At 37.0% G+C, this 11,289-nt stretch overlaps 2 protein-coding genes across 4 annotated transcripts; one reads left to right on the forward strand and one right to left on the reverse strand.

Moving 5' to 3' along the window:
- Positions 1-641: 641 nt before the first annotated feature.
- Positions 642-3,220, reverse strand: LOC105174984 (nuclear transcription factor Y subunit B-7-like). Its single transcript, XM_011097273.2, has 2 exons — positions 3,084-3,220; positions 642-1,500 (listed from the first exon to the last, which is right to left on the reverse strand). Exons 1-2 carry the CDS (start codon positions 3,145-3,147, stop codon positions 863-865), a joined length of 702 nt encoding a protein of 233 aa, XP_011095575.1. The 5' UTR covers positions 3,148-3,220; the 3' UTR covers positions 642-862.
- A 1,987-nt stretch (positions 3,221-5,207) lies between these two features.
- Positions 5,208-10,474, forward strand: LOC105174985 (uncharacterized). 3 transcript variants are annotated; one of them, XM_011097274.3, is made up of 7 exons: positions 5,208-5,594; positions 6,640-7,420; positions 7,520-7,638; positions 7,724-7,811; positions 7,909-8,343; positions 8,424-8,880; positions 8,982-10,474. In XM_011097274.3, the coding sequence occupies exons 2-7, from the start codon at positions 6,659-6,661 to the stop codon at positions 10,247-10,249; spliced, it is 3,129 nt and encodes a 1,042-aa protein (XP_011095576.1). In that variant the 5' UTR covers positions 5,208-5,594; positions 6,640-6,658; the 3' UTR covers positions 10,250-10,474. The 3 variants fall into 3 exon arrangements, with proteins under 3 accessions (XP_011095576.1, XP_020553972.1, XP_011095577.1); XM_020698313.2 differs by having other exon boundaries at positions 9,015-10,474; XM_011097275.3 differs by having other exon boundaries at positions 6,645-7,420.
- The last annotated feature ends 815 nt before the right edge of the window (positions 10,475-11,289 follow it).

Here is an 11,289-nt window from a genome sequence, read left to right on the forward strand (position 1 = left end):
TTATACAATTATAAAGTGAGTCTGACACATCAAATCATTGATTTCAATTTTTAGAAATCTTAGCAGATCATTTTGGAATTTTTATAAATTGTCCCAAATCTAATTAGTTATATGATGATATATTTTATAATATAATCCATTTTTATATATATTTTGCATTCAAAATATTTCATACCTAAAATAAATTACGATTGATCACATCTAGATTCTATCTAAAAATGTGAACTTATACTTGTACCCCATTTTAAAAATTCTCCAATTACACCTGACTCCCTTCGTTACAATTTTGATAAAAGATGCTAATGTTAGAAAAAAAATTATATAAATTTTTATTTTTACCATATTTAATATTCCCACGTAATTGTATTGCATTTATAAAGAAAATATATAACGATGTTAACCTCAATCCATATATATATATATACTATAGGTACAAAAATTTATATGAAAATTGTTAAATAAGGGACAAGTTGAAAATTTACGTAAAACGTCTGCAATTTTTGTCTGGACCTTAATGAATGAAGGTCAGGTGTAATTAATGAAAATTTTTTGAAAGAGATTTAAGTGTAATTTCAAATTTTATTTGAGAAAAGTATAATTTTGTAGGTTGAGAGGGGGTCTAAGTGTAATTCCACAATAAATTCATCGTTCTTATTGCAATTTTAAACTGCTCATAAATTTATGACAAAACTTTGTATAAAATTAGTGACATGTTTGCATTACATTTTCTGGAGCCAGCAGGCCGACCATAATATCAAAATTGAGAAATCTAATCTACCGATTTGATCATCAAACACAACAATGAAGATTTCAACCAATCCGGTTGGATTTTAAGTTTCTAAGTATGGCTGGCCACACTCTTCTACCTAAACTGCCTATACCGATCGTACAGGTAGCCGCCGGAGGAGCCTTCCCCGCCACCCTCGTTGCCCACAAAGTAGTCACCTATTTGTGGCAACGCAGCATAATTACCGCCTTCGACAGCGAATCTGGCCGGTGGAGCAAACCTCATTGCTGTTTGCGGTGGCACCTGTAGTGGCGGTGGTCGAGCTACCGGCATTTGAGCCGCTGGTCGTGGCTGAACTGGGCCGGCCGCACGCCTGATGAACGGCAACTGGTGCATGGAGGCCCGTTCGGGGTCCTGAGCCCGGTACCTATTCAAGTAAAAGGTCAGGGGTTCGATGTAATTGTCGAACCCCAACGTCCCCATGGCTGAGAGCACGTCGTCTGGGGTGATAGTCTTCCGGTACTCCCGATGGCACTTGTCATTAGCCTCACTTGTAATAAAGCCAATGAATTCGGAGACGCACTCTTGAATAGTCTCCTTTGCATCGTCAGCGATCTTTGCATGGGCCGGGAGGATACGGCGCATGATTCGAATGACATTGGCAATGGGCATGTACTGGTCCGGATCGCGCTTGAAGGTTTGTTCCGGGTTCAAGCCGGCAGCATTGTTGGGGATGTTGGCGGGTGCTGCGCTCGGCTCCCGGATGACTATGCCTGAAAAGATGAAGAAGGTGTTTAACCCGAGTGTGTGATTTTTTCAGCAATGCAAGCTCACATTTATAGTGCAACAAAGTGAAAAAGACAACCTACTTTAGGTGAGGGGATGAGGGTAGCATTGGTTGAGATTTATCGAGTTGCTACCCTTTGATTCCTTTAATAAAATATGAGTTATTTCGACCAAAAATTCTTACACGGAATAAATATAATGTACTTGTTATATGATTAATCACTTTTCTTAAATTATACACTAATCACACGACAAGTGTATCACACTTATTATGTAATTGATTCAAATCCTGTCAAACTCGATTAGTATTAAAATTTCCCTCTTAAGACTCGAATAAACATATATCAATCAAATCAATGACAAAAAATAATATTTAAAAATGCAAACATATATAATAGTAAATGCATGCTCGCAACCTTGTAAAATACTTGGACAGTGCATTCGGTTGATTAAATATATAATGACCAAAATACCCTCCAACATATTTATTTTTACATAAAACGACCATCTCTTTTAAGTTTTTCATTAAAAAAATTCTATTCGTGCTCATCTAGAATTAACTAAAATTTAAAATAATATCATTTTATGATTAATTATTTATTTCATTCTTTTATATAATTAAGCAAAAATAATAATAATTTAAATTATACACACATATGAATATATTTTCGAATAATTATTATTTAGTGTGCCAACTATGGGTGAGTGTTGACTGCCAAGTAAACAGTGATGGTCATATGTTGTTTACCTCCTATTTTCTTCACCATCATCATGTACAAAAAACCAAGTATTGGTGAAAGTTGTTGGCCTTTTGTCCAATAGTTAACAAACTATGCAGAAAAGAAAACAAAGATGCTTTATTGCACTTAATTTCAGTTTCAAAAGCAAAACATTTGCAAACAAGTACCCTTATTTTACTCCTTTTGCACTTCTAGACACAATTGCCCTCAAACAAGAATTTCAAGATTTTTTTTCCCTCTCTTTTTCATGAGAACCAATGAAGGATTTATAATGTTTGAATTTATGAAACACATATGGAGGCACAAATTGTTTCTTGAATTGTGGAGAGTAATTCATTAGATTAGATACTTAAAATTGGATAGGGTTGAAATTGGAAAACACTTTTCATACCCAAAAAAAAGATGAATTTAGGACAAGTATTTGAAATTGAAACAAAAAATTCACTAATTCAAGTACGTGCAAGAAATCAGGACGAATTATACCTACGCGTGTCGTTTATCAGCCGGAGAATCAAGAAAATAGCATAAATCACATAGCGTTACACGTCAACACAGAAAATAAATCGGAATAGAATAACACAGCGAAAGCCGACAAAGTATCGCTTTTCATTTAATCTACACAGCGGAAGCCACGAAACGTAAAAGAAGATCTGGAGACGCACCAAGTTGAGCTAGTTGAAGAATAATTCCAAACATTAATCCAAAACCAAGGAGTCCAAATACTCCATGCATGGTAGTGATGTATATGAGCAAAAAAATCCAATGCACATTGTTCACATAGATTTGTATCTAAAGTGAGAATGGTATGAGAATTGTTTGTGATATTTTACCAGATTGGGGTGTTCTTTTGGTGTTTGATTTATGCTTGGGGTTAGAGCTTCCTCCACTTTCCATCTTCAAAGTCTAGTCTATGAAAATTTTTCTAACTCTTTTTTCTACACACAAATGGCACACTATTTCTCTAAGGGCTCTTTTGTTTCTTGGCTATGAATGTGAAGTGTTGAAGCAATTGGATTGAATATATATAGACAAGTGAAACCTTTGAAATGAGTCCACAAGGGCAAATGAGGGTGGTGTGTCTTGTTACTAGTGGTGAAAGGTAGGGGTAAAAATGGGAAAGTGTTCATTCTTGTCACTATGTATAGGAAAATGTTCACCTATTTTACTTTGGTTTGGTAAGTTGACATATTCACCACCATTATTCAATAAATTAGTATGGCCCTAGTTGCAAAAATCAAATTATTTCGGACTGCATTTGGAATGATGGATTTGGATTCGATGGGACGATTTTGGAAAAAGTATTTCAAATAATTCCATATTGGAAGAATTTGATGATTTGTCAATGTTTAACGGAATACAATTCAAATTTAGAAAGAAGTATTTAAGTTCTTCTGAATCTAGAATTACTCATACGAATTCAAAAATTGTTACTAAAAATTTAAAATTCATACTTTTAAATTGAATCCATACAAACAACCTTATTTTTTCAGAAAACTTAGTTGCTTTTGTTTAGTGTAAGTGAATGATTGGGATTACATTTTTATGCCTCAAAAAGTTGAAATAATTGTTTGTTTTTTTTAAAATCAAGATTAAGGTGCGAGATAAGTATTATTGTACCATTCAACGTAGGTCGAAAAATTTACAAAACACGCTTAAGGAAAATATTTTCAAGTAATTCCCAAATGTTGGAATGTGCTGATATTGCAAAAGATTATATATTTGTATATCATTTTGTTTATAATGTTTACTTAGGAAAGTATTTATTTCATATCTCGTCGTTTAGATACGTAATTGTACTGTAATGATCATTAAAATCTAAATTTCAATACTGTCATTTACTCATCGTTAATATGACAACACTGAGTACGTATTTAGTTATTTTCTAAATTACGGATGGGAATGACTTAATTATGGCAACTAATTTATTAAAATTTTAAAATATGTAGTAAGTGTCCGTAACGCAATTTTTATAAATGAAGTCAAAATTATTCAACTTATTATTTCACATAGTTGAAATATTTATTAATTTTCAATTGTTAAATTCTAAAATAACCAAAACTAGCTTAAATCTACACATAAAGGAGTTAAAGAAGAATCTTCAGATCGTTGTGACGAAATTTTTAACAAATAATTATTCTGCAAAATGGTTTCGACACCTTCTATTTTTTGACCACCTTTGCTACTATAAGAGCTTTGTTTTTGTGTCGTGCAAAAAAAAAAGCGCTTTATTTTTGCATTTTATTAAATTTGAATATATAGCATCGAAGTAGTTAAACTTTTAATAATTTATTTATTTTATTAGTAGGATTCGATATTTAATTACGATGCCTTCCATTACTCCTTACTCAACCGACGAGATAGAAACAAACTTAATTATTTCTAAAAATAATTAAGGATAACGACGACTTAATTACGACAACTCATATGATTCTAATTTCATAATTGAAAAGTCAATAAATAAATTTATTGCTCATAAAAAGGGTTAGAAACAATTAATAATATGAGTCTAAATATAAAAATGGGAGTTATTCAAAATTCCAAGGTAATTAATATTAGACAAACTAAAGGAATTTAATAGAATTGTACTTATTAATATATCACATAATAAATGACATATATAAATATATATTTATTATTTATATACATACAATTTAGAATTAATTTTTCATTTTTCTTTTTTTTTCAGATATGCTTGAAAAGTAGAAGTGTGAAGTTTAGGGGCATATTGAGGAATTGGAGAAAGTAAGAATGGAGAATACAAATAACCAGTGGGGAAATATATAGATAAGTGTAAAGTGGAGGGGCAAAATTAGAATTACACGAAAAGTAAGGAGGATGATCACAAATAATAATAAGTTTGGGGAAATATCGAAATAAGTGGTAAAGTTTAGGGGCGTATGGAGGATTTGGAGAAAGTGAAGAAGTGATATTTGACAAATAAACAGTAGAGTGGATAAAGAGGGACGCTTTTAGGTTTTGTCGATTGCCTCCTCACGTTAACAAAAACCCTAACGCTATCTTCTTTTTGCAAAACGCGCAGACAGAGCGAAGTCGTGAAAACGTTTCTAATGGAGATCTCTCGCACAGGTTCATAGATTTGAGTAGCCGTTGGAATTTCTCACACACAGTCCCTCCTTCCCTCCCTTTTTTTCTACGCTGCAAAATTCAACCTCCACCACCCTTTCAATCTATTGTTCACATCTTCTCGAAGCTTGTTTCTTTATCGGGTTGGAGCAAGCTCCGTATCCATGAATCTATTGTTCATTCTTATGCTATGCATGTGTTGCGTTGATTGAAGGGCTGCCCGTAAGACACTGGGGCTTGTGGGTTTTTGTTTCCAGGTAAAATTCTTTCTTCCCTTTTCTATCTCGATGGGAATTTGAGGTAGCATTGTTTTTTTAGATTCATTTTCCAGTTCAGAGGGATGATGTTTGATTTGTTTCGGTGGAGCTTACGTTGACAATCAATCGTCTGTAAACTGCTGATTCTCGTTTTGGAGTGGCGTTCCTTGTGGATTATTGATGTAATTATCACGCAAGTTAATGGGTGTTTATCCCTTGCCGACTTGTCTTGTTTCTTTAACATTCTTTCGCATTCTCTCTATTGCATTGTCTAAATTCACGGATGAAGGTCCCGATCTCAAATCAAAGTTTTCTTAGGCTTAGTTGTTGACTGATGGCGCACTGCAGCCTGTTGCTTAAACTCTGAACTGGTTCATATTAAGGAAATCTTGAAGCGTTAATGTAAAACAATGGCCATTAGGTTTTTGAAGTCTCTCAAAAACTTTTCTGTGAGTATACCGGTTGAGGTTTATTGCTATAGTATGCATTGTCCTATCTTGAGCCTATGTAGTATCAGCTGCCAAAAAATGAATAGAGGAACGACAATGCAGTATATGAACAAGTTATATGAGCAGCTTACAGAGTGCTAGTTACTTTCCTGATTGGAGAAGAATGGTAGAGCAGTTTTTGAAGACATGTTGAAGTGGATTTTTCCTAGGTCCTCTCCAATCTCATGAGGGATGAAAAGTTCTGAGGGAGTTTGTTTAGATCGACTAGTTCTGTCGTACACCTTCATTAAATAAGTCTTGATAATGGAACCCCTAATAACTCTTGCATCTTCCAGGTAATATGTAAATGATCATAATGAGAGAATTAGCAGTTCATCACCAGAAAACATTATTATTTACCATGAAATTTCTATCCCAGTTGTGCCCCCGTCTCTTCCTTGTATTCTTTCTTACTCCAAGGCTTATAATGGGCCAACATACTGATCTTACCTCGAGCATATCTAAAAACTGATATATGATGAAAAAGAAGTTGTTGATGACATAACAAAACGAACTCAGTTGTGCAACTAATAATATATTGTTTGTTGTTAAAATAGTGCAGGAACTTTAGGGAGGATGGATTCTGGACTGGGTCACACATTGCATCCTGGACCTATTGATGATTCCGTACTTACCTTACAGGATCATCACAGATCTACAGATATATGGGATGGTAAGGACTTTGAGCCTCTAACTTGTAGGAGATGTGATGGCCACTTTTGGCGCTTGGGTACATTGGATCCTCGAGTGCAGCAAATGATGTTGAAAGCAGGTTTTTATGGGGTGTATAAGGCTGGTCGCATGCGGCTGGATCATGCTTTGATCACAGCATTGGTTGAGAGATGGCGCCCGGAGACACATACTTTCCATTTGCCAGTTGGTGAGGCTACAGTTACACTTCAAGACATTTCCGTATTGTGGGGTCTCCCTGTAGATGGTGATCCTATTACAGGTGTGGATACCAATCGGTCAATGGATGAATGGCAGGACATATGTAATGAGCTACTGGGATTTAGACCGCCGCCTGAAGATTTTGATCGTGGACGGCTTAAGATCCGATGCTTACAGGAGAGGTTTAAAACATTGCCTGATGGTGCATCAGAGGACACTGTGCAGTTTTATGCCAGAGCCTACATTTTGCAGCTGCTTGGGGGGCAGTTATTGTCGGATATGTCAAATAATAAGGTAAAGTTGATGTACTTGCCCCTGCTTAGGGATTTTGAGGCAGCTGGCAGGCTAAGCTGGGGTGGAGCCGTTCTTGCTTGTTTGTACCGTGCTTTGTGCCGAGCTACTAAAGCTGAGACATCAGATATATGTGGGCCACTGGTTCTTTTGCAGGTATTAGGAGCTAAATACTGAGAAACTTCCTTATTTTTGTTTCGGTGTTTAACAATCCAGAACTCGTAAAGATACATGGTCTTTGTAAATATGAATCAGATTTGGGCGTGGGAGAGGGTGCCCTTCATCCGCCCTGGGAGATTAGCACCCCGCCAGCAGCCACCTCCTGACATGGTTTCTGGGGATCACCCTTTGCCTGCTGCCCCTTATGGTTCCAGGTATACTAGCTGATGTCAAACAACTCTCAAAGTGTTCATATACGTAAAGGCATCAGCTTTATGATGAAATATTCGTTGGTTATAGGTGGAATGTTGGTTTCAAGCTGGAAACTGTCGGAACTCACGTTTTAGTCTTGTATAGAGACCAGCTAGACAATATGAAGGATGACCAGGTTCGTGTTCATTTGTATATATTTTACTATTTCCAGCAGTATTTCACTCTATTATGACAATTTGTATGCTAGTATTGAGATCTTCTTTTTGTTTTAGTTTGTGTGGGAGCCATATCCTGCTGATGTCTTGGCCAGCCTCCCAGGGTATTGCGTATCAGGAAAACGAATTTGGCAGACAGTGGCTCCTCTGATCTGCTTTGATGTGGTGGAGTTTCACCACCCTGACCGAGTACTGCGTCAATTTGGGCAACAACAGACGGTTCCTGCAATTTGTGACACTATCCCTGACATCCATTTGACTGATCGTCGGGGGAGACAAAATTATGATTGGGCCCATCATCACAGGCAATTTGTTGATATGTGGACCGAACGCTGTGCACGTGTTGTAACTGCACCTCCGGTTGATGGTCCGATGGATCAGAATGATCCATACATGCTATGGTACCGGCGAATTACTCGCTTGTTGATTGGTAATCCTGCTACTCGTCCAAATACCGGATACCAGGGAGTTGGAGGTGCAATGGAGGCAATGGTAGAAACACCATGATTTGTCCACTTCTTATCTATTATTATTTTTACGCTCGTGTTTTCTTACTTTGTCAATGCATACAGGCCCAGAGCTTACAAAAAATATACCACCGTGCCACTGATGCTATGCATGAAGGCTATGAGGTATCAGGGGAAGATGTCCTTAGAGAGATCCAGGATATATGTGCATACTCTCTGAGGGCAGCTCATGAGGATCACCGTCTCACCGTGCGCCCTGATTTTAGAGCACCATCTCCAGCTGGATCCCCATTTGCTCCCCCTAAAGTGCAAAGAGGTAGACCAAGGAAGAGAGGTGGGCTTGCTTGTGGACGAGCAACTGAGAGCCGGAAAAGAGTTTCATATGCCCCAACGATGTCCACCTCATCGGATGTGTCTCATTCTCTTAAGCCATCAACTATTCTTCAGGCACATGTTGGTGAACTCCCAGATACACCTCAGACATGGGATTCATCACTGTGTGCACCTGATTTCCAGGATGCTTCAGATCCAAACACAATGCAATTGGATCCTGAAGCCACAGGTACAGTTGCTTTGCCATTCCACTAATAGTTTCTGTATTTGGGAGCGAAATCATTGACAATCTCGTTTTGATTATTCTTGGCACCTAATTTTTTTTGGCAGATACAAAGTTAGCATTATCATTGGATTTTGCAGAAACCACAAACCCAATAATAGATGCTCTTGGGAAGATTCGTGATATTTGTGCATTTGCTTTGAGAATGAGCAATGGAAACCAGACCATGATATCAGAACATGATATGATTCCAGATGATCCTAAAACAAAGCGTTGTAAGCCAAGGAGGAGAGCTGGAGTGAGTGGATACTTGGTTGGTGCAAATTCAGGAGTCAATTCATATTTTCCATGTACCTCTGGAGCGTCATCTCCAACACCATCTGTTTCATTGGGACCTAATGGTTCTCCTTCACGTCCGCAAGATTGTCATGAACAGGCTGTCGAGCCTTTGGTAGCACCACTCTCAAGAGACTCTCCACTGCCAGAATTGCAGGACAACTTACAGTTGGAGATGATAGAGTTGGATACTATAACTGGAAGTAGAGAAGCTTCACCATCTCCTGTCAACCCATCTATGCTAGATATCCCATGTGAACCACCAGGTGATCAGGACTCTGTTCTACCATTGACAGACGTAAAAAGCTTCTCACAGGAGGATAATGTGCCAATGGTGACAGACTCTGCAGATACCCCACAACCTGTCACTGTGCTAGAAGAGAATGGAGGAGGTACTGAAGTCTTGCCACCCATACCTGCACCTCATGCAACAACACCATGTCTACCGGCTCCGGTACAACCAGACTATGGGGACCCTACAAAGTTTAATGAGTCTCCTTCCTCTCCTCTGGTTGATGTTGGTGCCTCACAGGGTGCCCAACTGGAACCTGAAGTGTCAACTGTCCGACCAGACCCTAACGAGGTGGTTACGGATGTCAATGGACCAGAAACCAAATCCATCCCTGGACCTCCTGTATTGGAGCCCCAAGGAGCTCAGACTTTAACACCATCAGACTTGGCCAGCCCCATGACAGAAGACTCGAAGCTCTCGTCTCAGCAGGATGATAAGGAAATCCCTGAACCTTCGCCAGTGCCTCAAGTATCATTCAGTCATCCTGTTTCTGATGAAACGATGAGGGTGGATGGGCCAGACACTGATTCTACAGGAGGCGGTGATGGCAAGAGAAAAGAGCAGGAAACAAATAAAGTAAGTGATTCTTCACCCAATCCAGAAACTGTTCACAATCATGGAAAATCACCGCTCAAGTCTTGGCACGAGGGAGCATCCCAGGTCACTGAGACTGATACTGCAACAGCCAGAGATGATGTGCAGAGGAAGTACAAGAGACAAAGGCGTTCTGCTCCAAAACAGAGGTAGTTGTAGTATCCTACTGTGCAAACCTTTTTACCCTTATGATAATTGGATTATGGTGATAGACTTAGTTTGTACTTAAGGAAGTGCTCTACAAAAGGTTGCATTTTATCCAGTTGAGTTCTTCAGTACTGGTGCTCAGTTTTTTGAAGCATTTCTCAGCTTCCTGAGTCATCTCTTCTCTAACAATGGATTTACATTACTGAAGTTTTATTCAGGGATTTATTCTCATGTACATTTTTCAAAACATTTGCTTCTTATACATCTATTCATGAGATTAAACTATACTAAATTCCTGCTGTTACTCTTTATCAATCCATACTATTTAAGGCTGAACCCCTGGAGTAGTTGCCTCTATTGATAGACTAAGATACCCTTTAATATATAAATATTTTTTGAACAATATAACTCTCACTTAAATAAATTGTTTCATCTATTATTTATTTATTTTCTCATGCTATTTCATCACTTTTGATTAATTATTCATTTTATTTCTTTTTATTATTAAATAAATATAATTTAAATTATTCATGTGCTTCTCTAAATTACGTTATCGGCATTCGTTCTTTAAGCTTTATATACAAGCATTTCAGTAAGGCAAAACAGAGAAGGAAATGCTGATATTTGATTTCTAGGGAAAATACTGAGAAAGGAATACTTGAAGAGATATATAATTTGACGAGTTTTAAAAAGACGACTTCCTTTTAAATTTTGCACTCTCAATTTCTTTTCTTCTTTTTCTTTTTCTTTTTTTCTTTTGTGTTGGTTGGGGGTGGGGGTTGGATAAATAGAGCAATGTATCCACATTCTTGTTCGATATTCCTTTATTTTCTTAACTGCAGACGACCCACATTTTTAATACTAGCATGGACATAATAAATACTTTTTTATATTTTAAATTATATTATAAATAAAAATAAAAATAAAATATATACACTAATACTTTTTTATATTTCTGAGTATAATTTTATATATATATATATATTAGTATAGATATCGATAGATTATGAATGAATATTCTATATTTTGAAAATTTAATCTACAAT

The sequence above is a fragment of the Sesamum indicum genome, linkage group LG12, assembly GCF_026168435.1.
Source record: "Sesamum indicum cultivar Baizhima isolate 11 linkage group LG12, ASM2616843v1, whole genome shotgun sequence".
Taxonomy (NCBI): Eukaryota; Viridiplantae; Streptophyta; class Magnoliopsida; order Lamiales; family Pedaliaceae; genus Sesamum; species Sesamum indicum.

Excerpts from the sequence above, each read along its gene's own strand:
- LOC105174984 (XM_011097273.2), bottom strand. The coding sequence starts at position 3,147 with ATGGAAAGTGGAGGAAGCTCTAACCCCAAGCATAAATCAAACACCAAA. Across the intron at positions 1,501-3,083 it reads CAAAAGAACACCCCAATCTG|GCATAGTCATCCGGGAGCCG; the intron begins GTAAAATATCAC and ends TCATCTTTTCAG.
- LOC105174985 (XM_011097274.3), top strand. The coding sequence starts at position 6,659 with ATGGATTCTGGACTGGGTCACACATTGCATCCTGGACCTATTGATGAT. Across the intron at positions 7,639-7,723 it reads GCTGCCCCTTATGGTTCCAG|GTGGAATGTTGGTTTCAAGC; the intron begins GTATACTAGCTG and ends CGTTGGTTATAG. Across the intron at positions 8,344-8,423 it reads GAGGTGCAATGGAGGCAATG|GCCCAGAGCTTACAAAAAAT; the intron begins GTAGAAACACCA and ends CAATGCATACAG.